At 39.4% G+C, this 23,639-nt stretch overlaps 3 protein-coding genes across 9 annotated transcripts in view; 1 reads left to right on the top strand and 2 right to left on the bottom strand.

The window, feature by feature from the left end:
• Positions 1 to 4,521, top strand: part of LOC306868713 (lethal(2) giant larvae protein homolog 1-like) — a 36,170-nt gene extending 31,649 nt beyond the window's left edge. For 2 of the 5 annotated variants that reach the window (XM_079415009.1, XM_079415011.1), the window contains exons 20-23: positions 669 to 739; positions 990 to 1,113; positions 1,194 to 1,295; positions 2,987 to 4,521. In XM_079415009.1, coding sequence (XP_079271135.1) covers positions 669 to 739; positions 990 to 1,113; positions 1,194 to 1,272 — 274 coding nt within the window. In that variant the 3' untranslated portion in view covers positions 1,273 to 1,295; positions 2,987 to 4,521. Of the gene's footprint in view, positions 1 to 668; positions 740 to 989; positions 1,114 to 1,193; positions 1,296 to 2,980 lie in introns of all 5 variants that reach the window. The other 3 variants (XR_013784120.1, XR_013784121.1, XM_079415010.1) reach the window with 3 other exon arrangements.
• A 267-nt stretch (positions 4,522 to 4,788) lies between these two features.
• LOC306868708 (coiled-coil domain-containing protein 97-like) lies at positions 4,789 to 12,039 on the bottom strand. 3 transcript variants are annotated; one of them, XM_079415000.1, is made up of 6 exons: positions 11,578 to 12,000; positions 10,761 to 10,913; positions 10,356 to 10,683; positions 5,651 to 5,890; positions 5,447 to 5,570; positions 4,789 to 5,249 (listed from the first exon to the last, which is right to left on the bottom strand). In XM_079415000.1, the coding sequence occupies exons 1-6, from the start codon at positions 11,674 to 11,676 to the stop codon at positions 5,123 to 5,125; spliced, it is 1,071 nt and encodes a 356-aa protein (XP_079271126.1). In that variant the 5' UTR covers positions 11,677 to 12,000; the 3' UTR covers positions 4,789 to 5,122. The 3 variants fall into 3 exon arrangements, with proteins under 3 accessions (XP_079271126.1, XP_079271127.1, XP_079271128.1); XM_079415001.1 differs by having other exon boundaries at positions 4,814 to 5,249; positions 10,761 to 10,910; positions 11,578 to 12,039; XM_079415002.1 differs by having other exon boundaries at positions 4,814 to 5,249; positions 10,761 to 10,910; positions 11,573 to 12,009.
• A 1,856-nt stretch (positions 12,040 to 13,895) lies between these two features.
• The window catches only part of LOC306868706 (voltage-dependent T-type calcium channel subunit alpha-1H-like), a gene marked incomplete at its 5' end in the record, with an annotated part of 138,804 nt that continues 129,060 nt past the window's right edge, over positions 13,896 to 23,639 (bottom strand). Inside the window, 8 exons of the mRNA XM_079414997.1 lie at positions 13,896 to 16,867; positions 16,955 to 17,109; positions 17,210 to 17,378; positions 18,051 to 18,356; positions 18,456 to 18,577; positions 19,147 to 19,225; positions 20,048 to 20,118; positions 20,217 to 20,350. Of these exons, the coding sequence (XP_079271123.1) occupies positions 15,887 to 16,867; positions 16,955 to 17,109; positions 17,210 to 17,378; positions 18,051 to 18,356; positions 18,456 to 18,577; positions 19,147 to 19,225; positions 20,048 to 20,118; positions 20,217 to 20,350 (2,017 nt within the window). The 3' untranslated portion in view covers positions 13,896 to 15,886. The remainder of the gene's footprint in view (positions 16,868 to 16,954; positions 17,110 to 17,209; positions 17,379 to 18,050; positions 18,357 to 18,455; positions 18,578 to 19,146; positions 19,226 to 20,047; positions 20,119 to 20,216; positions 20,351 to 23,639) is intronic.

Raw genomic sequence — 23,639 nt, 5'->3', positions numbered from 1 at the left:
ACGTCCATTAAAAAAATGAAATGGAAAATTTAATGAAGTCAAATACATGAATGCATGTTTCACCTTAATATTCCTTATTAAAGCATTATATACAAAGACATTTACAGAATGCTTGTATTCAGCAAGGACACACTAAATTAATCAAAAATGACAGTAAAGACATTAATGTTACAAAAGATTTCTTTTTCAAATAATTTCTGCTCTCTTGTATTTTATATTCATCAAAGAATTCTGGAAAAAAGTATCATGGTTTCCATGAAATATTCAGCAGTTTTCAAAATAAATGTTTCTCAGCAAATCAGCATATTAGAATGATTTCTAAAGGGTCATGTGAAATTGAAGACTGGAGCAATGGCAGCTGAAAATTCAGCTTTACTATCACAGGAATAAATCGCATTTTAAATTTATAGTGTTTAACTTAAAATTTTAAAAATATTACACAATGTGAGTGTTTTTACTGTATTTTTTAACAAATAAATTCAGCCTTGGTGAGCAGAAGAGACTTCTTTCAGAACATAGAACAGAACATAGAAAAGAAACATTTGAATGGTAGTGTACAGATGGGTCATTTTGGTGGATGATGATCATGTTGAAGAAATTAATCATGTCCCAGACATTCGGGGAGAATAATAATTCTGCATTTTCAGCACATTTCAATCTTTTTTTAGCGGTTCCAGCACGCCGCTTCCACCACAGGCTAATGGAAGACACAAGACACAAGCAGAGAGCAAGTCTGAAGGTAACAATTCTGCACTCAACTCTAGACAGATGGAAAATAAATGTCATTCTTCACCCAACTAGCTGAAATTAGCAGCATTTCTGCGGTTTTGTTTTACTGGAAATTAAAACTTTTATGACTGAAGTCTAATTTATGTACTTAATGTCTCACATAGAAGTGAATTTTTCTCACCCCTTTTGTGACAATACAAATCACACTGTCTGGGGGGAAAAAAAAGATAAAATAAGATACTATGTGGTCATTCTCTCAGGGCTCTTGGATGAAATGCGGAGCACCTTATCCTCGCCCGTCCTGGATTCTCCAAACAGCAGTGCTGACTTCACTCTGGACACCACAGGCGAGCTCACTGTTGAGGATGTCAAAGACTTCTTAATGTGAGCGCTCTTTACTCATCTATTCTGGTCTATTAGAGTTGCGTTTATTTTGGGTTCCCCTCAATGTTTTGCTGCTTTAGGACAGTGGATGAAGCTGAGAATAACTACAGGAACATGACTGAAGAGGATGGGAGGCCTCCTGGAATTCTCATCAACTGAGGCGAGCCGGCAGACAGCTGGAGGTGAGGAACATTCACAGCACAAGCAGGCACTGTGGTCTGTTGAGAGTAGACAGGCGATTTGTTACTGGAGGCAGAAAGGAGTAGTGCCCGACTGAGGAAATGGACCTTGCTGAGCATGGCGGGTATTTAATGTGCAGATCCATGCTAGAAATTTGTTTGCTAAAATTAAGGATGTGCATTTTTTTGTTAGTGTATTTTATGTTGAGGAACAAAAAGTACTGATGAAACCACATTACATTTTTCAATAGTGTGACAATAGTTCAGTTGCAAGTAGCAGTTTAGCGTGTTTTTTTTTTTTTTTTTTTTTGGTGAATTAAAAATAACATCTCTTACATTTTCAAGGATGGTTACAAGACAATACACCCCCCCCCCCCAAAAAAAATAAAATAAAATCTGACATCGCAAAGAAAGAGAAATTCTGATATTTATACTGTAAACAACTTTACCATAAACTACCAAGATTATATGTTAGGGAAGCATGCATAACACACAAAAAACATGCGCTGTAAATACACAGGGAATGAAATCTTTAAAGAAAGAAATGTAATTAAATCTTGGGGGTTTTTTTCTTTGTCTGCTTGGCAAAGAAAAAAAACTTGGCAGAGGCTACCATTTTATTTGTCTTGTATGAGCTCTGATATGAATAGTGTTTTTGGTTAAAAATCATTTAGTATTGGGAAGTCTGATTCATTGTAAAGTGATTACAATGAATCAGATTACAATAAAGTATTAGTAAGTTAAGTATTTTTTTGAGCATAGTCTCAAATGAATCGGCTTATTTTTAATTAATGTAGATTCACTTATATCCCTTAATTTACATGGTTTAGTACATGATTTGGTTAAATTCTGCTATTCAGCAGCATTGTTCTGTTTTCATGTCCGTTAGATTAGGGTGTTTTTTGAATTAATTTTTATTAGTGTATTCAAGTACATTCAGTTGCTGAGATTTGTAATGTTTTTGAGTCCAAGGAAGCCTGGTTTGTTTGTAAAAAATAAATGATCCCTGATAGTTTGTTTTAAAAGATACTGAAGTATGTGTGTTTTTTTTTTTTTTTTTATTAATTACTATCTAGTAGTATCTACTCTCTTAAAAGGGTAGCATCACTGTAGTTTAACTAGTTAGCTTACATAGCTTGTAATGCTCGATTTTCAAATAAGTTAAAATAGCTTAGTAAATGATGGTTAAGGTGACAAAACCATGGTGCTTCCAGGCATCTTGTGTGTGTTTAATTGCCAGAGATCTGTTTGCTGAGAGAATTCTTCCCCCACCTCCTGCTTTGTGACTTTCTAGTTTGCCAATGACTGAAGTTAATTTACGCTTTACTTACTGAACAAGGTTTTTCATGCAGAGCTTGATGGAATATACTCTTGTGATTTCTGCAGTCCATATCCTGCAAGCTGACGCTCAGTAGGGCATCTGCCTCTTATCTTCAAGGCATTATTATCTGAACTGCTAATGTACAGAAAATTAAGAACAGACCACAGTTTTTCCAGTGTTTTCATTTAGCCTTGGACATTTTACTTTGTTTATTTGATGGAACAAGTACTTCTTTGCCTCCTTGTGGACATGTTTGGCAGTGCAGAATGGTTTGATGATAAAATCAAAAGGTGTGTTTGGATGAGTGCTTATGATTTATATGTAATTGCATCAGTATTTAAGCCTTAATGAAGATTTTGTTTTTAAGGAGCAGTTATGGGTGAAGACTCATCAGCTGAACTCGTTACTTCTAATTGGATCTTGACTGAGCAGTTTGTGACTCCGGAAGTTGCACCAAACATTCATTAAGTTTTTACAATGGGAATGTTGCACTTTTTCCCCTGTGCCAAAAGACTGAATGATTCATTCTATTATCCTCTTTTCCTTCACCTTTCCTCCCAGTTTTTTTTGTTCTCCAACAACCGTTGGTTCCTTTTGAGGGGCCATAAAATGGTACATTTGAGAGGTGACTTTTAAAGGGATCAGGCAATAAAACAGCCAAGATGTTGCACAATGTCTATATGCAGGTAGAGGGCTACTTGCACTGAGCCCATGAAGTTTTTCTTCTTTGTTTGTCTTTTAACATTCCTCTTTTGTCACCTCTCCTCTCACTGTGTGCCATTAAATTTTATGCTAAATCAAAATTCCTTGATTTAGAATACATAACTGCTATTATTAGAATACAAAACTGCTACATATTTTGGGGCGACAAACTGCACAACAGAAAATAACTTTTCAGGCGTAATTATGGGAAAAAAAATATATAGTGCCCTGCTCATTTATGAAAGTATGTTCTTTCTGTATGAAGTGTTTGCTTTTTTTTCCTCCTGACAGCCTTTTCGACAATATCTATGATACTGTGATGGTTTCTGACCTCAAATCAGGAGTCTATTGAAAAGTTCAAGTTATGGACCCTGTGGGTTTGATAGAAATATTTACCTCTCATTCAGTCGTCTTGATTATTATTTTTAAATAATGTCCCTTAACCACTTGCCATTGTAAGTAATTCTGGCAGTTAACTGTGAAGTGTGTCATTTGAAGGAACATGGTGTGTAACCTTTGAGTATTTGCTGCAGTAAATCTAACCAGTTTTTGGCACAGTATTAACACGGTGTGAAGGAGCTAACGACTTTTTCTATTTACACAGTATTCTTTAGAAGAATTTTATATGGCTTATAAGGGTTGGTATTTTGTATTTTAGATATTTCACTGGCATTTAGGTAACTAGGCATTTCTAACACTGCATTTGGTGGGGCAATTACCAACAGTTGTGTAGTATTACAAGAAATTACTATACTATAGGCATTAGTGTAGCTAATCGAGTCATTGAGGGAATAGGACAAGTGTTGCACACACATTTGAATAAGACACAACTGGCTCCTTGGGTCAGATAATGAAGATGTTAGTGTGCTTTTAGAAGTAAAGTATGACTTAAAGAGAGGGGCTCTATTTACATTGTAATTACAAAGAAAGCTGCACATAAATACTTTGCTTGGTATTGACGCATTGTCACATTTTCTCCCTACATTTTCTGTTCTGTTTTATTGGTTATATGTCAAAGGGACCTCACTAATTGTAGTTGTTTAATTTTTGTTTGTATATTTGCCTTACATAACCTTTACTTTCCATCCAGCACCTATCCTGTGAACATGTATTTAATTGTTATTTTTCTTGTGTAGAATGTTAATTTGCGATTATAGCAATGCTAATGAAATCTTGAATGTTAATAAAGTATTTACTCCATATTTTGAGTCTTCAGTGTGGTCTGTACTCATTTACAGCCTCTGAATATACTTCAATATATCTTATAAGACACGGTTGCAAAAAAGAAAAACAACAATAACCATCATAAATCTACCTATAAGTATATATGTAAAGTATGATGGTTTATGTAAATTGCTGCAGTATATCAAATTCATTATTAATGGTGCAAATAGTCTCTGTTAATATGGGATTGATAATTAGGATTACTAAAGACTGCATGCATAGTTATACAGATGAATGTAAACAAGCTTTAAAAGTGAGTCTAGAACACTGCTGTCATGTCAGCTGCCCATTTGTTTTATTAACCGTTATGAAAAACTGATTCCTACATAACTGCATGAATTTAAAATATGCTAAATAACAAAAGCCTTTTAAAATGAAAACATTCAAGTCTTCAAAGGTCAGACTTGAAATACTTTTTTTTTTTTTCAAAGAATTCTTTAAACATGACCATAACATCATGAAAAATAGTACTCTTTTATTAAAGCCAACAAAGTGCTGATAATCACATTTAACCTACACTGACAAATATCAAGCAGTAGAAAATGACAAAATTCTGTTGTGAGAACATTCTATACATTAAGGGCTATTGCATCATATCCTCTTCTTTTTCTTCTTCCTCCTCCTCCTCCTCATCTTCATCAAAGTAGCGCTCCTCTGCATCATGGCTTACAATATCCAGGTTATCATAATCTGGATTCTCATCCACTTCACTACAATGAAAATTTAAGAAACTGTTACTCTAAGGTACTTTAATATTAAGATATGTTTATGTAAGAACTAAAATATTGTCAATCAGCTCTCAATAAATAGCAAAAACTGATTTGAAGAGAAAAACATCTTGGTAATGCAATATTCATATTTTATATTCAAAATTTGAGACCTATGTGAGCAAGCACTATGATTTAACCTGTAGTTGAAGTCATCTTTTCCATCCAGGAAGCGCTGATGCATTTGACTGAGGAATTCCTCTCTCAGTATGGCTTTCTCTTCTGCATTCGGCTCCCACTCTGCTGGTCTGGGCTCATCATTTTCTAAAACACACAAGAACACATTCATCCATAAAGAAATTAAATGGAATCTCAGTCATGAGTCAGTCAGTGGGATCTCGCACCTTCCTCATCAGACTCCTCCACTGCACACTGCTCTCTCTCCTGCTCCTCCTCCAGGCGGTTCTGGATCTGTTTCTCCTGGTAGGAGTTGATAAGCAAGTCAGCGAGTCCCCCCGGGCCACTCCTCATGGCCTCCTCCGAGCGCTGTAGGATCTCCTCTTCGCTGAGGTACTGTCCGATGTACTGCTCGTATAACAGTGGATCTCGCACACGCATCTGCTCCTCGCTGAAGTACTGGCCCTCTGCCGAGAGATAAAGTTGAGTAAGACAAAAGTATCAAAGTGATATTCTTGCAAGTGGAAGAGGAGTTATTTTATGGATTTTCTTGTCTTGCTTTTTTCAGTTTTATTAATAGTTTTTTTTTTTTTCACGTGCTAACACCCATTTTCAAAACTTTGCTTTTTTTTTTTTTTCAAAACTTTACACACACATCCAAGAATTGCACACACAAATGCAAAATGCCTCATCTCAAAATATCACAAACACATCTCAAAAGCAAACACCTTTGCCATAATATTAATTCTTGTTAGATATTTGTGTTACATAGAGAAATGTGTGATGTGTTTTGCAAAAAGTGTTTTATGAAACGGAAAACTGACCAAGAATTAGCATATGGTTTTGCAGATTTGGTGTGTGGTTCTGGTGTTTGAGTGTCAGGTTTCAGAAATTGTGTGATAAGTAAAGATTTAGTGCATGTAAAAAACTAATTTTATTTAACAAGGATACATTATATTAAAAGTGAGAGTAAAGACATTTATAAATGTCAGATATTCATCAAAGAATCCTGAAGAAAATATATCACATTCCCACAAAAATATTAAGCAGCACAACTGTGTTCAACATTTGTAATAATAATAAATGTTTCCTGAACAGAAAATCAGCATATAGAATGATTTCTGAAGGATCATGTGACAGTGAAGACTGGAGTAATGATGCTGAAAATTCAGCTTTGGATCACAGGAATAAATGACATTTTTAAAACATATTCAAATACAAAGCAGTTATTTTAAAATAATATTTCACAATATTACTTTTTTTGTAATATTTTTCATCAAATACAGTGGGGCAAATAAGTACTTGATACACTGCTGATTTTTCAAGTTTTCCCACTTACAAAGATCTGTAATTTTCATCGTAGGTACACCTCAACTGTGAGAGACAGAATATAAGTATTTGATCACCTACCAATCAGCAAGAATTCTGGCTCTCACAGACCTGTTAGTTTGTCTTTAAGAAGCCCTCCTATCCTCCACTCATTACCTGTATTAACTGCACCTGTTTGAAGTCGTTACCTGTATAAAAGACACCTGTTCACACACCTAATCAACCAGACTCCAACCTCTCCACTATGGGCAAGACCAAAGAGCTGTCTAAGGACACTAGGGACAAAATTGTAGACCTGCAGAAGGCTGGGATGGGTTACAGGACAATAGGCAAACAGCTTGGTGAGAAGGCAACATTAGAAAATGGAAGAAATTCAAGATGACTGTCAATCTCCCTCGGACTGGGGCTCCATGCAAGATCTCGCCTCGTGGAGTATCAATGATCCTGAGAAAGGTGAGGGATCAGCCTAGAACTACACGGCAGGACCTGGTCAATGACCTGAAGAGAGCTGGGACCACAGTCTCAACGGTTACCATTAGTAACACACTACACCGTCATGGATTAAAATCCTGCAGCGCGCACAAGGTCCCCCTGCTCAAGCCAGCACATGTCCAGGCCCGTCTGAAGTTTGCCAAAGACCATCTGGATGATCCAGAGGAGGCATGGGAGAAGGTCATGTGGTCAGATGAGACCAAAATAGAACTTTTTGGTATAAACTCCACTCGCCATGTTTGGAGGAAGTAGGATGAGTACAATCCCATGAACGCCATCCCAACCGTGAAGCATGGGGGTGCTTTTCTGCAAAGGGGACAGGACGACTACACCGTATTGAGGTGAGGATGGATGGGGCCATGTATTGTGAGATTTTGGGCAACAACCTTCTTCCCTCAGTAAGAGCATTGAAGATTGGTCGTGGCTGGGTCTTCCAGCATGACAATGACCCCAAACACACAGCAAGGGCAACAAAGGAGTGGCTCTGTTATTTCAAGGTCCTGGCGTGGCCTAGCCAGTCTCCAGACCTGAACCCAATAGAAAATCTATGGAGGGAGCTGAAACTCCGTGTTGCCCAGCGACAGTCCCAAAACCTGAAAGATCTGGAGAAGAAATCCCTGCTGCAGTGTGTGCAAACCTGGTCAAGAACTACAGGAAACGTTTGACCTCTGTAATTGTAAACAAAGGTTTCTGTACCAAATATTAAGTTCTATTTTTCTATTGTATCAAATACTTATTTCATGCATTAAAATGGATCATACAATAAAAACAAAATCATACAATGTGATTTTCTGGATTTTTAAAAAATATTCTGTCTCTCACAGTTGAGGTGTACCTACGATGAAAATTACAGATCTCTCCATTCTTTGTAAGTGGGAAAACTTGAAAAATCGGCTGTGTATCAAATACTTATTTGCCCCACTGTAAATGCAGCCTTGGTGAGCATAAGAGACTTCTTTCAACAACATTAAAAAGAACCTTGCTCCAAACTTTTGAACAGTAGTGTATCTTTTATATTACATAATTTTTTACTGAATGAAATAGATGATTTGAATAAATTAATCAACATTTCTCCAGGTTCATCCACCATCTTGAATTTTTTTTCTTGTTGAAATATATTTTGAGACTGCCTTCTCCATCAGTGATGCTGCGTTAGAATTTGGAAAAAATGAAGTATTTTAACAGGCAGTGTCATTTTGTAACTTTCTGGAACAACTTCAAACAAGCTCTCATTTCGGAGACTGTGTCGGAGGTTGCACTTGTCGGTTGCATATATCATTAAAGGTGCCATAAAATGCATTGATACAATATTTTAAATTGTTCTCTGATATCTACATAGAAGGTATGTGGCTTAGGTAAAGGCAAAAATGATCCAGAAACAGTTTTACATGTCGATTTACAACCCTAAGATTTCTCCCCAGAATGAAACGGTCTGTTATTGGCTTACTTGGTGGGAAGTCGTGGCCTAATGGTTAGAGAGTCAGACTCGTAATCCAAAGGTTGCGGGTTCGAGTCTCCGGCCGGCAGGAATTGTAGGTGGGGGGAGTGAATGTCCAGCGCTCTCTCCACCATCAATACCACGACTGAGGTGCCCTTGAGCAAGGCACCGAACCCCCAACTGCTCCCCGGGCGCCGCAGCATAAATGGCTGCCCACTGCTCCGGGTGTGTGTTTATGGTGTGTGTGTGTTCACTGCTGTGTGTGTGTGCACTTTGGATGGGTTAAATGCAGAGCACGAATTCCGAGTACGGGTCACCATACTTGGCCGTATGTCACTTTCACTTCACTTTCACTCACTTCACTTTTTTTTTCACATCACTTTGAATGAATGATGAATGAATGATGCATTTATATAGCGCATTTATTGTGTATTGCCGTACACCCAAAGCGCTTTACAATCATGTGGAGGGGGTCTCTCCTCAACCACCACCAGTGTGCAGCATCCACTTGGATGATGCGACGGCAGCCACAGGACAACGGCGCCAGTACACTCACCACACACCAGCTACAGGTGGAGAGGAGAGTGTGATAGAGCCAATCAAGTGGATGGGGATTACTAGGAGGCCATGATTGATAAGGGCCAGTGGAGGGAATTTGGCCAGGACACCGGGGTTACACCCCTACTCTTTACGAGAAGTGCCATGGGATTTTTAGTGACCACAGAGAGTCAGGACCTCGGTTTAACGTCTCATCCGAAAGACGGAAGGGTCATGAATAATATTTGGAAGGGTCATGAATAATAATGTTGAGCTCTGCTCTGATTGGCTGTTTCACAGTGCGGCTCATTTCAGTATCTCACAGGAAGGAAACACAGGGAAAATATATATTTAAATACTTTCTTGCGCAGTTATATTGTTGGGTAATTATACTGTAAATAAAATGCGGGCATCAGGGAGCCGCTATTAATATGCTGGGCTGCTTTGGAATGCACGATCACTTTTTATTTTTCAAGATTTGCGATTGCACGAACTCTGTTTACACTATGAAGCGGCAGTACTTACCACACATTTTACAAGATCAGATGCTTGACAGTGGTGCTCAGGATCTGTAAATCATTCGCCATCATTCTCAGTCATCTCTCCTTACTCTGTTTATGTGGTAAGTGAAATCTTATGTACTGAAACAGGCTACCGCTAGCAAAGAGCTAACCATGTCCCTAGTGGCTCGCATTATTTTATTAGAACGCATTATTTGCTTTCACTATGACTTCACATCCCCTGCACAGCCTCTAACATAACATTTATTTCCATGATCTGCCATTTCACTGTTGTTTCTTCACAATACCTTCAGAACTTCTAATGGCTCGGCTGACGGCTGGCCTAGAACATGGGCGGGTATATGCAAATGATGCATGCAAATGCAACCTCCAGAACAGGCAATCTCTTAAATGAGACACAGCCATGTTCAATCATAAAGTACATATTCAATATTCAGCAGCTTGTGCCAGTCTATTGAAGGACAGTATGAACTATGCTGGTACATGGAAGTTGGCCAATCTGTAAATAACTAAGGTCATTTATACATACAATCCTTTAAAGTTCAAGAAAAAAAAAACTGTTTAGAAACTTATTTGAAAAACACCAGATTAAAACATAAAAACAAACTTGCTTACCCTTCTGAAGAGCACGGAGAGCTGCATAACGATGGTTACGGACCCGTTTCCGGTCGGCTGTGCTGGATGCCCGTCTCTGAATCTCATTGCAGTAATACTGCGCTCTGCAGTCACTGCTCAGGTGTGAGAAAGCCTCTATGTGCTCTGGCTTCAGATGTGCCTGATAACGCTCCAGAAATACCAAGGGCTTGGATTTGTACTGATCCATTAAAACCAGCTCCTTCTCCTCCAGAGTTAAATCTGGCTCTCCCAGCTGCTGGCTTTTCACTGGACTCCCACTGGCTGCTATAGCTGCGATCATTGAGCTGAGACAGCTGGATGGCTCCTCCTGAGGAAAACAAGCAAGCACCACATGGTTAGACACATGTATAAAATTATATTGCATGAACACAGGTGACACCTCACCTTTTGATTTGGAGAGCTGTTTGTTGTGTTGCAGGCCTCCATGACTTCTGTCTCAGGAGCAGGACATCTGTCTTGAGATGCAGGTTCATTGCAGTTGTCAGATGTGTTAGGTTTAGAGCATGGCTCGATTTCTCCCCACATTGCTGTCTTCTGCTTCACAGAGCAGTGTCAACAGGGATTCAAGAGGTTAGTATCATTTGGTAATTGTACAAAATGACTAGACATTATCTACATCTAGAGGGGAAAGCTAGCATTTTGTCTTTACAGTCTCTTTTCTTTCTCTCTTTATTTTTTTAAGTCATGATGAAGTTTGATTTTAAGGAAGAAGTGGAGTTTAAGCAGACTGAATGATTGGAAAAGCGTTCATTCATCACCAGAGAAAAGGTTGAGACATCTGGACTACAAAAATCCACATATACATAGATGAATCATTGGCAATAAGATCAATAACAAGCTTTTAGAAAAGTGAATTTCCATTTCATGACAAGTTTTAATTTGACTTAAATAATGTTCTAGTTGTGTGTTAACTAACCCATCACTTTTTTATTCAAAGAATAATTTCTCATTTACAAGCAAATGTTTCTCTTTTTACCACGTAATCTAATGTTTTGTTTGTCAGTCATCTTGAAAATTGCACCCTGTTTAAGCACGCAGTAAAAAGAATTAAAATGTAGTCACGTAGCTTGAGTTGGCACAATGCTATTTGTCTGATAGCATGTATCAGATCTTGCAAAACTGTACTTTTCATTAGGCATGAATTTCATAAAAGAAACGTCCCTGCTGTATATGTCAATGAGCTGAACACATCTCACCTCACCTCTACATGTGCAGAGTCTGTCCATCTCTGTCTTGTCCCACAGCTGCTCATGCTTTCACCCTCCTGGGGTTTGAGACATGGCTCGATTTCTCCCCACATGTCTGTCTTCTAAGTTACTTCAGATGGCAGTTTTAGCGCTAACTGCTGTTGATATATCACCCTAACGTTTCTGTCTATCGTTGTTTTATTCTACCAAAAAATACCAACGCTAATCATACTAAATGTGTAACTTACTGTATGAAAGCAGTAACACGTTACTATTCTTAGCTAAATTTGTAGTAGTATGATATATGACAGACACTTGCACCACTTAATTAATGTAATCATTTTACATTAGACCTTTTTTTAGTCCTGTATTCAAAACAACTCAGAATAATAACAAGAAGAACGGCGTTCTGTGACGTCAGTGCAGCCACACTATTCGTTCCGTGTGGAACACTTTCAATGCAAACCGATAGTTCCGTTTATTCCAACGTGTATAGGTTCACAACTGTCCAGTAGATGACGACATACGCCAACACTCCGCTATACTGCTTCTGCGTTCGACCAATCAGAAACCTAAGCAAAAATAATCATTACAGCGACAGATGAATAATCGTTTTAAAATTAGCTCCATCTTGTAGGATTTCAGGAGGATTTTTCACCCAGTTAGGTAAGTAGAATATAGCGCATAAAAAAACATTAATATTTGCCGCCAAAATTTCCAGTGTTGCTGATAATAAATATGTCGGAACTCTCATATTCTTTTATCATAATTTATAAATACTTTAGTAAGATAAACAGCGAATTTCACTTACCTTATTCAGCGCTTTAGTGTGATTTTAGAAGCCGAGGTTTATGAGACCTTAATACTTTTTATCCGATGTTATGCGTGACTTAATACAGTACTTTACCGTCGACGACTGGAGAGTAACAGTGTAAATAAATTCTTCAAAACATACTGATTTTAATCGAGTGAGTGAATCACAAAGCGGTCCATCTGCAGACAGCTTTGGGTTATATCGTTCGCATTCTCATTCATTTTAATGGAAGTTGCTCGGCTGGCGCAGGATCCCCAGAAGTCTACCTAATTCATAATCTGCCATATTTAATCATGTACAGGGGCACCGTTATGGGATTCTGGACCCCCTGAATGTTGACTTGACTTGGAACGTTGACTCCCTCGTTGGGCCCTTGGAATGGTCCTAACTTTCCCCTCCATTATGGCGCCCCTGATCATGGGCGCTCAGTTCTGCAGCCACGTTTAATGTATCAGTAACCTCAGACATAAATACATAACAACAATAATAGTAATAATAATAATAATAATGACTTAACCCTTTATTAGTGACTATCCTAAAATATGAAAGACAGCAGACAGGGTATGTTCATTTCAAATGGGTACTCTACTTTAATATGAAATATTTACAGTCTGCAAAATGTTGCTTACATCCATTTTGCATGTAATGTAAAATGTAATGTGTCCATGAATACTCAGCCAATTTTGCAAAAAAAAACAAAATTGATTGTATAGATGTATTTTGCCAGATGGTGTAGTTACTACATTTGCATCTACGTCTGGGATCCTGACAATGTCTGCATACAGGTGAAATGTGGGAGTCAACAGTTCCTTTACTATGATCAGATCCACTGGTTGAGTCATGATGTAAGGAATACTGCTTTTGAGTTGAAGTCTCTACTTGTTTCAGTTGAGAATATTATCTCAACAACTGTTTATGAGTACTATTTATTCATATCACACATTTAAGCTGCTTTATGTGCTATAGTTCATAGGTTCACGGCCTCCTGGACACCATTTTAACCATTCAAAAAAGATGAATCCCTGTCTAGCCATCTGAGATTTCAGTATGGAGATAAAGTTTAGAATAGTGTAATTTAAGCTACACTATTTTAAAGCTGGTGGGTCTGAACTGGATCTGCTTTTGACCTTATCTTTGCTTGTTTGTCCCTCGTTAAAAATCAAAAGACAAATTGCATCTGATTGAAAAAACTTTTTTAGGGACAGTTTAATATATTAAAATACTATTGAACTGTCTATATAAATTTAAAAACAAATTAAAATTAAAAACAACTTCCTTTTGCTTGAAAATGTTTATCTATAGATGAGAGAATATCCGTCAGATTGTGTAGAAAGGTAATACAATGTAAAAAATATGATCGTATATAACTTTTCAAACACTTCTTCTTTATCAGCCAAGTCATATCAAAACCAAAATAATAATAATAATTTCAGACAGTTTGCATTACATAAAGAAGTCCTAGTTGCAATAATGAGAGAAAGGGACAGAGAAATGACTATCATCATGAAAGCTTGAGGAAAATGCTTTGATTATTTATTGAAGGGTTAAGGACATTAGGCTGCTTGATGGCAAAAGCTCATATTAAAACAAACAAACAAACAAACAAACAAAAAACAGCTAAGAATGTCCATGTGCCCAAAGTGATTAAAACACTTTAAGCAGTTATATACTACTCCATCCATACAGTTATATCATTTATTCAATAGCAATTAAAAAAAAAATCTCTCAACAATCCTCTTGCAAAAAACATGGATCTGGTACCATAAGATACTGTACATGAAACACTGCACACATTTGTCTCAAAGTCCAATGTTAAATTGATGTCTGATTATGTTGTCAGAGTACATATTTTTTATCAATTGTAATCATCCATGATTTATGCTCACAACTAAACCTCTTGCACTCTTCTCAGTATAGGCTATCATAAAATATTGCAACAATAAGTGGGTTTACTCATTTCTACAGAGGAATACCTTGTAATTACATCTCAGTGCAATTAGATAAGTCTACAAATGGAAAATATCTGAAAATTTAAATATCAAAAACTTCAAAAACATCCAGATGTTTGTATTTCTAAATCTCTCAATAACATGCAACTGATTTTCCCTCTCCATCTTTTGAGGAGAATCATAAATGGAGGGAAAAATTAAATTTGCACAGCACAAAAGCTGCATCAATCTATTTTAAATCTCAGGTGATACATTGATGACACTGGATATGAAGTTGTGTGATTTATATCATTTAAAGAGCAGGATTTGCAGGTGTCGTTTACCTGTGATTTGCCAAAAACATTATGGCTTAGTTTAACTATACATAAATCACACTGATCACTTATAAAATAAATAAAATAAAAACATTCCTTTGTATTCCTTTCATTAAACAGTTGTCTCATTGTTTCACAAGGGCACAAACCCAGAGGTGCCATTTCAAAGCAGAGCACATCAAAAAATAGATCAGTCATGAGTTTATATAAACTCCCTCAGTCTTCTGCTTTGACAGTTATAAAGTTTGAACATCAGGAGAAACAGAACAAGGTCACATTTATATTTGAATTACTCTGTTCTTCACATGCAACTTGTGCCACAGCCAAGGGCCACAAAATGTTAAAATAGGTTATGTTGTGGTTAAATTAGGTTATAATGTAGAGTGTAGCAGAAATCGTAATATACATTTTGAGATGAACCTGAGTATGGTAAAGGGTTGTGTATGTGAGATGCACGTTACTGGCTGTGTTTGCTTAAAAAGTGAGTAACCTAACTGGGTAAACTTACAGAAACATTTATAGTGTATTGCACTCAGGCTACAGATCATTTGTAGTTTGGTTCTCATCTAGTCTGGATCTATATTATATGACACACCCCGTCTTCCCAATAGAAAAATAAAAATCATCTTAATATCAGTAGGCCTAAACAGATTAGAATTGATCCCACAGCTATTTGATTAAAAAAATGTACATTCACAAGAAGACAACAGAGGACAATTCTAATTGATATGTGCAAAAACATTATAGATCTCTATAAAAAATGTGCATATGAATAGAGCTTGTTTCTCCACTAATACAATATATTCTTTATTTACACATTATGAGTCAATAAAATACATGACATGTACAGTTCTTATTAGTCTTTTAATCTGTATACTCTGTCTTTACAGAAAACATTACCAATGCTCATGACAAAGAGAGGAGAGACTGACAAATATGATACAGATGATACATAACACTACACATCCTGAACTCAAATCAATGTGATTGAGCACTGGGATTAAAATAAGAACCAGAGTTCCGTTTGGAAACCTGAAATTGCATATCCCATGTTCAACACAGTCAGATCATACGCTGTTCCCCTCTAGGATCGGTTGCCATTCCTGGCATCACCTTTCATTATGATATTACATCTGAAAAAGAAACAAAGAAAACTTTGGCTACAAAAAGAGGTCGACATCCCCCATTCAACTAGTTGCCGCACCCTTGAGTGTGGACGGTAAAATTTGGCTAAAGCCGATGTCCCTCATTGGGCTGTCCTGTTTACAGAGCTGAAGTCCGTGGATTCTTCAAATCGGCTGTCAAAGGGGGGCGGCTGTGTGCTTTCACACAGAATGCCTGCCAGTCCACCCATTGGGTTGGGGTGTGACAGGGACAGATACTCTGCACAGTGAGAGGGGTGCCGCTCTACTTTGATGAGTGGCTGGGTAGACAGCTGGTTCTCCGACAAATCCAGAGAGTCCCGCTGCAGGGCCAGGTCATAGGATGGCGTCCTCCTCCTTAGTAGCATGCTGCTCTCCGACAGCTTTTTCATGGATGCGAGAGAAGTGGGAGCCTCCGTTTCAAACAGGGGCTCTATGGAGATACAGGGAGGGCTCATCTTTTTCTTCCGGGGAATATGCAACGACTGTCCACGCATGGGAATGTGCCTCTTCTCACTGAGTTCTTGACCAAACAGCCCTTCATCTACTGAAGAGCAAATCTCAATCGAGTGCCTGCGATGGTCATCTGTACCATAGGGTTTTTCCAGAAAACCCTCTGTGTCCACGCTGAAGCACTTCTTCGGGTCTTTGACACTTAAGTTGGCAGCACTGCTGCAGTTCTTCATAGGGACGGGAAGCAGCATCCCTGAGGTGGTGTAAGGAGACAGAGAGTGACTCCGGGCTTCTGCCTGAATCCCTACCCACAGCCGTGCTGTACAGTTGATGTGGCGGACCTCCTCGTCGGTCGGATCGGCGGAATCAAACATGGAGCCACTGGGGCTGGTGCTTCTGCTGCTGCTGGCCAGGCTGGGAGGTCGAGAAGGAATATTATGCTGGCTATGGCGCTGCTGGAAGGTGCAGACACTGTTGGCATATCCATGTGGGGGCAGCAAGGGTGACCCCTGAGGGATGCTGTGTCCGGTGATCCGAGGAACACGCAGCTTGAAGCTGCCTGTAGTTATCCCTGCCTGTCTGTCGGGATTGTCGAAACTTTGCATGTCGACGGAGTCATTTTTAATTGCCTCCTGAAAGTATAAACATAGGACAACATGAACTGCAAGCACTGAACAACAGTGAAGTACTTAATACGGATGGGACGAGCGAGAATATACCTGTCTGCATAAAGTCCTGCCTATGCTGTGGGTTGGAGAGGGCATGGGAGGGGGAATCTTGGGGAGGTAGTTGAACTGGGAATGGGGAGGAACACCGGGGACCTGGAGCAGGGAATGGCTTTCGCATGGCTGGGAGTGGACTGAGGTGATAGAGCCTACAGGAAAGGTTAATGAAGACTTTTCATAAGTTTTTTTTCCCCCTTTTGAGGTCAGTAATTATTAACACACAAAGTCATGTACTCTGATTCTTTATACCTAATTCAAGATACCCTTGACTGGCTTCCACTTCTTCTAGTGGATAAGGAGCACTGGCTGTCCTCACAGGGCGAAACATGTAGCTGTCATTGGGCAAAGAATGCATCCTTGACACTGACATTTTCCGTGGAGAGAGCAAATTTTCTGGTGTTCTTTGCACGCCCTCATCCTGCGGAAGAGAAATGTATTCTTCTGCTTTTGTGCTTTTGCCCTCACACATAAACTCACAAACCTATAAACACCTTGAGCCAAGCTTGCCAGGTTCATTCACCAGCTCGCTGCAGCTGACAAAGCAAATACACTCCTTGCCAGAGCAGCCCATGAGGGGTAACAAATGTTCCTGGCCTCCCCGCAGAGCCTCACTTCTCACTGTCCACATCCCCTCAGCATATTTTCTTTGTATTGTGACAACTCAGCACCCAATAAAACACAAATGCATTTCTGTTGCCCGCAGCTAACTCAGGCTGCGCCTTATAGAGTTAATGGTGCTCAATGAATGCAGAACTAAACTAAGAAAACAAATGGGATGAAGCTTCAAACACTATTGCCAGTTCATTATACCACTTTTTTTTGTCAAGGAGCCCCAAATATGATGATCCCCCAATGAAAGAACTAAAATATAAAAGGTATATATCATGTATAAATAAAAATATTAAGTGTTATATACCCAAGTACTCTGTTGCAGCCCCCTGGAGTTCCCCAGATCCCAGTTTGAAAACCCCTCATTATACTTAAATATCTTAAAAGCATAAATACATGGCTTAACTAAAAACATTCTTTCTTTTCGACACTGTTTATTAATGACCTCTGAGTCATTTGGAGCAAACTGTGGCATGTATACCTGTCCAGGTGAATCTGGGTGTGGTCCTACATAAGTTGCCCTTCCTTCTGGCCCTGAAGAGCTCCCTGCTGAGACGTTGCTGAGACGCCGAGCCATTTCCATCTCCATCTCAATCTCAGCGTCCATTTCTGCATCTTCTTTAGCCTCCTTATTGCTCTCCTCCAGGTGTTTCATCAGTACGGCCACCACCACGTTAACCAGCACAAACTGAGCCATTAGCACAAAGGTGACGAAGTACATGGGGGAAACCAGGGGCATATAGCTGAAGCAGTTAGTTTCATTTGGAAGGCATTCTCGCAGAGTGTCCTGCAAATATGCAACACATTAATGAATAAAACTGCACCTATAAAACACTCTCAATGCAATTAGAAAAAGAACAATGAAGAGTCTCCCTGCACTGTATACCTTCATTATGCCATTCCAGTTGTCCCCCGTCGATACTCTGAATAACGTTAAAAAGGCTATTCCAAAGTTCTCAAATGTAGCATGTCTGCTTAATCCTTCGCAAGGGTTGTTTTCATCGCATTCTAGATGAAAATATAGATAAATAATAGTTTAATGACAGTCAAATACTTTTTATACACAAAAAACATAGCTCGACTATCACTGAATGTGTTGCTAAAAGTGGAGATAACCTGAAAGAGTCCCCTGTATTACCATTAAAGGAGCAAATGAGCTGTTACCCCCAGACATGTCTGACACAATAATTAGCATTGATTTTAAAGTTGAAGGCTAATGAAAGTAATTATAGTGCTTGCCCTTTAAGAGAAAGCATAATCCTGCCATTCATGTTCCAGAGGCCTCTCACAGAGATATAAGTAGTATAGAAATGTCTATTTGAGCCTAGAGGCTATCTTACAAAAACGCTGCCATTGCAGGAACAAGCTCCAAAGATCAACAGAGCTAATTTAGGTTAAATTATGACAGCACTGTATTCTAAGTAGAGCTCTAAAACTCTGAGAGAAGTGTGCCTTTGGGGACCAAATTTAAGCATTTCTGACCCAAAAATGAGAGTGGCAGCTAAGGTAGAGCAAAGCCGCTAGAACTGTGAAATGGAGAGCTCAGTATGAACAGTGAGCAGGATTGCAGCACTGACCTAGTTTCCCAAAAAGCTCCACGCCAAGTGCCGCATAAATGAAGAAGAGGAGCATAAACAGCAAGCCCAGATTTCCCACCTAAAGAGAGGAAGCGCATTATCACAGTATTTTATTAAACAATCAATCATGGGGAGTAACATCGTGCTATAGATAGTTTATTTCTCTCTGTCCTCCCCCATGTCTTACATATCCACACAAAGACAAATACAAATGCAACTGTGCAGTACATCTATATCTCTTTAAAGCAACATCACACATACACAGCATATGGTATACACTATAAAAATGATTTGTCAGGTAATGTTTTGTCTATAATATAATGTACAGTATATTTTAGAGTTACTTTAGCTGTTACAATATTATTCACTGTAACACTTTAGTTTAGGGACCAATTCTCACTATTAAGTTTACTACTTACTTTTTAGCATGCATATTACTAGCATATTGGCTGTTTTTTAGTAGTTATTAAACACACATTCTGCATGACCATATTCTACATCCCTTAATCTTGCTCAATACCTAAACTTAAAAACTACCTTACTAACTATTAATAAGCAGTATTTAGGTGTTTATTGAGGCAAAATTCGTAGTTAAGAGTTACTTAATAGCGAGAATTGGAGCAAATAAAACCTTGTGACCTTATTCTCTATATCATACTATCATACTAAATGTACATTAATGCATCCGAATGTGGGCATGTTAAATAATATATAACAAAAGACAAAAAAATAAATGCCAAAGTCAAAAATATTTTTTAAAATTAACATTTTTTAACAAGTTAACAAATATAAATACAATATCATATAAAAATAATATAAATATTTTTTATAAAACTAAAATATATATTTATTACTAAATAAATACATTCATGATTTGATGTAAAAACACAACATTAGTTACCTGTGGTAAAGCTTGCATAACTGTGTCTAGCAGGGCTCTCATGCCTGTAGCCATCTTCAAAAGCTTCAGTACTGTGGGCAAAAGCACAAAGAGGCACAAATCAAATCCCAGGCTATTTGTAATAGAACATACAAATAACTTTTTTGTTAACTAGCTAAAATTAAAGTACCTCTGGCTATCCTCAGCACCCTCATAATGCGGATGATGGTGGGGTTGATTGGCAGTGCTGCGTTCATCTTGATCTCCTCCAGGGTGATGCCCACGATAGAGAGCAGGACTATTGCTAGATCCAGCTGGTTCCATCTGCCAGCACATTACAACATACTACAGTTAAAATACAGCATCCAGCAACGAGCATCGTTTAGCTAATCGGTTTTTGAGCATTAGGCAAGCTGAGCAAACAAACCGTACACAGATTCATGAGCATATTGCAAATAGAACAACATACTGTTGATTGCACCTGTACATGTGCTAATGTGGGCTTAATGATAAGCAACAGGGATCGTGACTCCTTTTAATTTAGCATGTTTCATTTAACTGAAACAAATGATTAATCCCATTCCCTACGCATGATATGACATCAGACGCCACATATTAAAACATGACTTAATCACACTGTCACGGTTAATTACAATAGTGTTTTACAATGTGTTACTGAGGTTAGTGAAGAGCCCTGTGATAATATACATTGATATATGAGATGCTTGACAGCGGAAACAATGACACAATGCACAGAAACGACTTCTGGTAAGACGCAGGAGGAGCCAGGCCCGGAGGCAACCCACATTGCCCAGAGCCTCCTAGTGTTGACAACACCTGCTGCCAGCAGCTCACCTGCCACCATAACTCAAGAAACAGCATCTCTCGACAACCCACAAGGCCTCCAAAGCCAGCATGCTGCAGTCATAACAGCTGGCTGTGCCCTTTCGGTCCAGCCAAGGATCCCATGGCCCAAATCCTCCAAGAGAGTTGAGTGGCAACAATTTGACGAGGATGTAAGCCAGGTCCTGGAAGTAACAGCTAAGGGAGATGTGGACCACCGACTGAGAACGATGACCACCCTCATAGTGAACATCGGAGCTGAGCGATTTGGAACTGAGGCATCCAAGCCTGCTCCATCGGCATATGCTCCAAGCGACAGAGCAAGGGAAATCCAGTGCCTCAGGGAAGAACTCAGGCTGCTAAAGAGGCAATACAAGTCAGCGGGGGAAGTCGAGAGAGCCGGCCTAGCGGACCTGAGAGCAATCCTAAGGAAACAACTCTTGACCTTACAGAGGGCAGAGTTACACAGAAGGAGGCAGAAGGAGAGAGTCAGGAAGAGGGCAGCATTCTTGGCCAATCCATTCAAGTTGACCAAGCAGCCTCACCTGCTCCAAGGAGGCCATAAACGACCACCTCAAGGCCACCTATAGTGAGGGAGGAAGTGGAGGGCAGCCGAGGCAGTTCAGCAAGCAGAGACTCGGCTGAAGCATAAGGCCATCCTTGGAACAGTGGCGCAAGGCAGAGCCGGACTTGGGAGCCTAAGGGTGACCCGATATGACTCCGCCAGCGGAAAGGAGAGGCAGAGGCTGGTACAGGAGGAGGTGCGAACTTCAGTCGAGGAAGAGCAAACAAGCAGAGCAGTGGCCATGCGGCAGCAAGGCACCTGCATGAAGTGGGAGCAGGCGATGTAGCGGAGCGTCACTTGGAAGGACATCTGGAAGTGGAACCCCCAGAGGATCAAGTTCTTGATACAGGGGGTCTATGATGTCCTCCCAAGTCCATCTAACCTGTGCATATGGTGCAAAATAGAAACACCTGCATGCCCCCTTTGTTCCAAAATAGGGACATTAGAACACATCCTGAGCTGCTGCTCCAAGGCGCTGGGTGAGGGCCGATATCGATGGAGGCATGACCAGGTTCTCAAATCCATCTCTGAGGCAATCAGCAAGGGGATCAAGGACAGCCGACACACCCAAGATAGAGCCAAGGCCATTCGCTTCATCAGGGAAGGACAAAAGCCAGAGAGAGCATCGAAAAACTGCTCTGTAGGTTTGTTCTCCACAGCCCGGGACTGGGCAATGACAGCTGAAAATTCCAACATACATCACCCAGTCCAATTTGATACCTAACATCATCTTGGTCTCTGAGGCCACAAAACAACTGATCTTGGTGGAGCTGACAGTGCCCTGGGAGGAAAGGATGGAGGAGGCTCAAGAGAGAAAGAGGGAGAAATACCAAGAACTGGTGGAGGATTTTTTGGAGGAACAGATGGAGGACCAGGTGTATGCCAGTAGAGGTGGGCAGCAGGGGATTTGCCCTGAGCAAGGCCTACGGTACGCTGGGCATAACAGGTGCTAACCGAAGAAGAGCCATAGGCAACAATGTGGAGGCAGCAGAAAAAGCTTCCAGATGGCTCTGGTTGAAGAGGGGAGAGCAGTGGGGGCAGTAGAATGCCACTTGGACACAGGCCGGGGTCTGATCAGCCTCGGTCGGGGCGCCAGGACGAGGGTGTCTGTTGTAAGACCCGAAACACCCAGTGACTTCTGGAAACAACACTGATGATGTGTCCAAGGTCGTGCATCAGAAGATGTTTTCAGTAAACTACATAATTCATTTAAGGATTCAAATGCTTGATTACGTCCGAACCAAACGCACTGCAATAAGATTCAAGCAACAAGCAATTTGTCTGTCCACACCAGATGCATCCTGGCTACGCATTGCAACAAAATCAATCAACAATCAATCACAGCCAATCGGAAGAGCACATGGGCGGGCTCTCTCTGCAAGCACACTACACTTTTAACAAATGAGTGCCTGATACCATCTCTGGTATGGATATTTATGTTTCCTTTAATTCATTTTCAAGATAAGGTAAATTATCCACTGTCACTTTCAGTATGGTAGTAAAGGTCACACAAAATGGTATTGAAACTCCTAATTAGACTCTTTTAACATTAAATAAAGCACATAATCAGTACCTCAGATCATCATTGTCATAGTGTGTATGTTGTTCTAGCCACAATGTTGCAAATAAAAATAGAAACCATTTCTAAATTATAATCTACAGTCGCTCGTCACGTACAGTCGCCCTTCACAGCTGGTTAGGACAAAAACTCTGATTAACATGGAAAATATACCTTTTATCTTGTGTTGCACTTGCAGCATGTCTGATTAGGACAGTCTTTTGTTAATTTCAGTTATATTTATAATATTTCCAAAAGAACAAAAGTCTGAAGCATAAGAGTAATTTACATAATCCTCCTTTTAATCTCACACCCTCTTTTATCCCTCAAGAGTACATATTTTAATTGTAGTTTTTCTTTAATTATTGTGAATTATTTTTTCTGTCTGATCTCAGTGAGAGTCAGTCATGCTTTGATCTCATGTCTTTGTTGGCTTGAATAATCAATCAGTGCATACCATCTCTGAATGAAGATAAAATATATGATGCTGTACACAAAGCTGATGGGGACTTTAATTACCTTTATTGGGTTAAGCACTTGGAAATTACTGCATGACTACAGATATCTAAGAATACAAGAATATCCAATGCACAAAGAGAGCATGAGATAAGGGACAAGGTCACTGAGGGGCTGGAGACTCCCCATAG

This window comes from Barbus barbus, assembly GCF_936440315.1.
Source record: "Barbus barbus genome assembly, chromosome: 4".
NCBI classification, from domain to species: Eukaryota; Metazoa; Chordata; class Actinopteri; order Cypriniformes; family Cyprinidae; genus Barbus; species Barbus barbus.
This window is presented reverse-complemented; position numbering and strand designations above follow the sequence as displayed.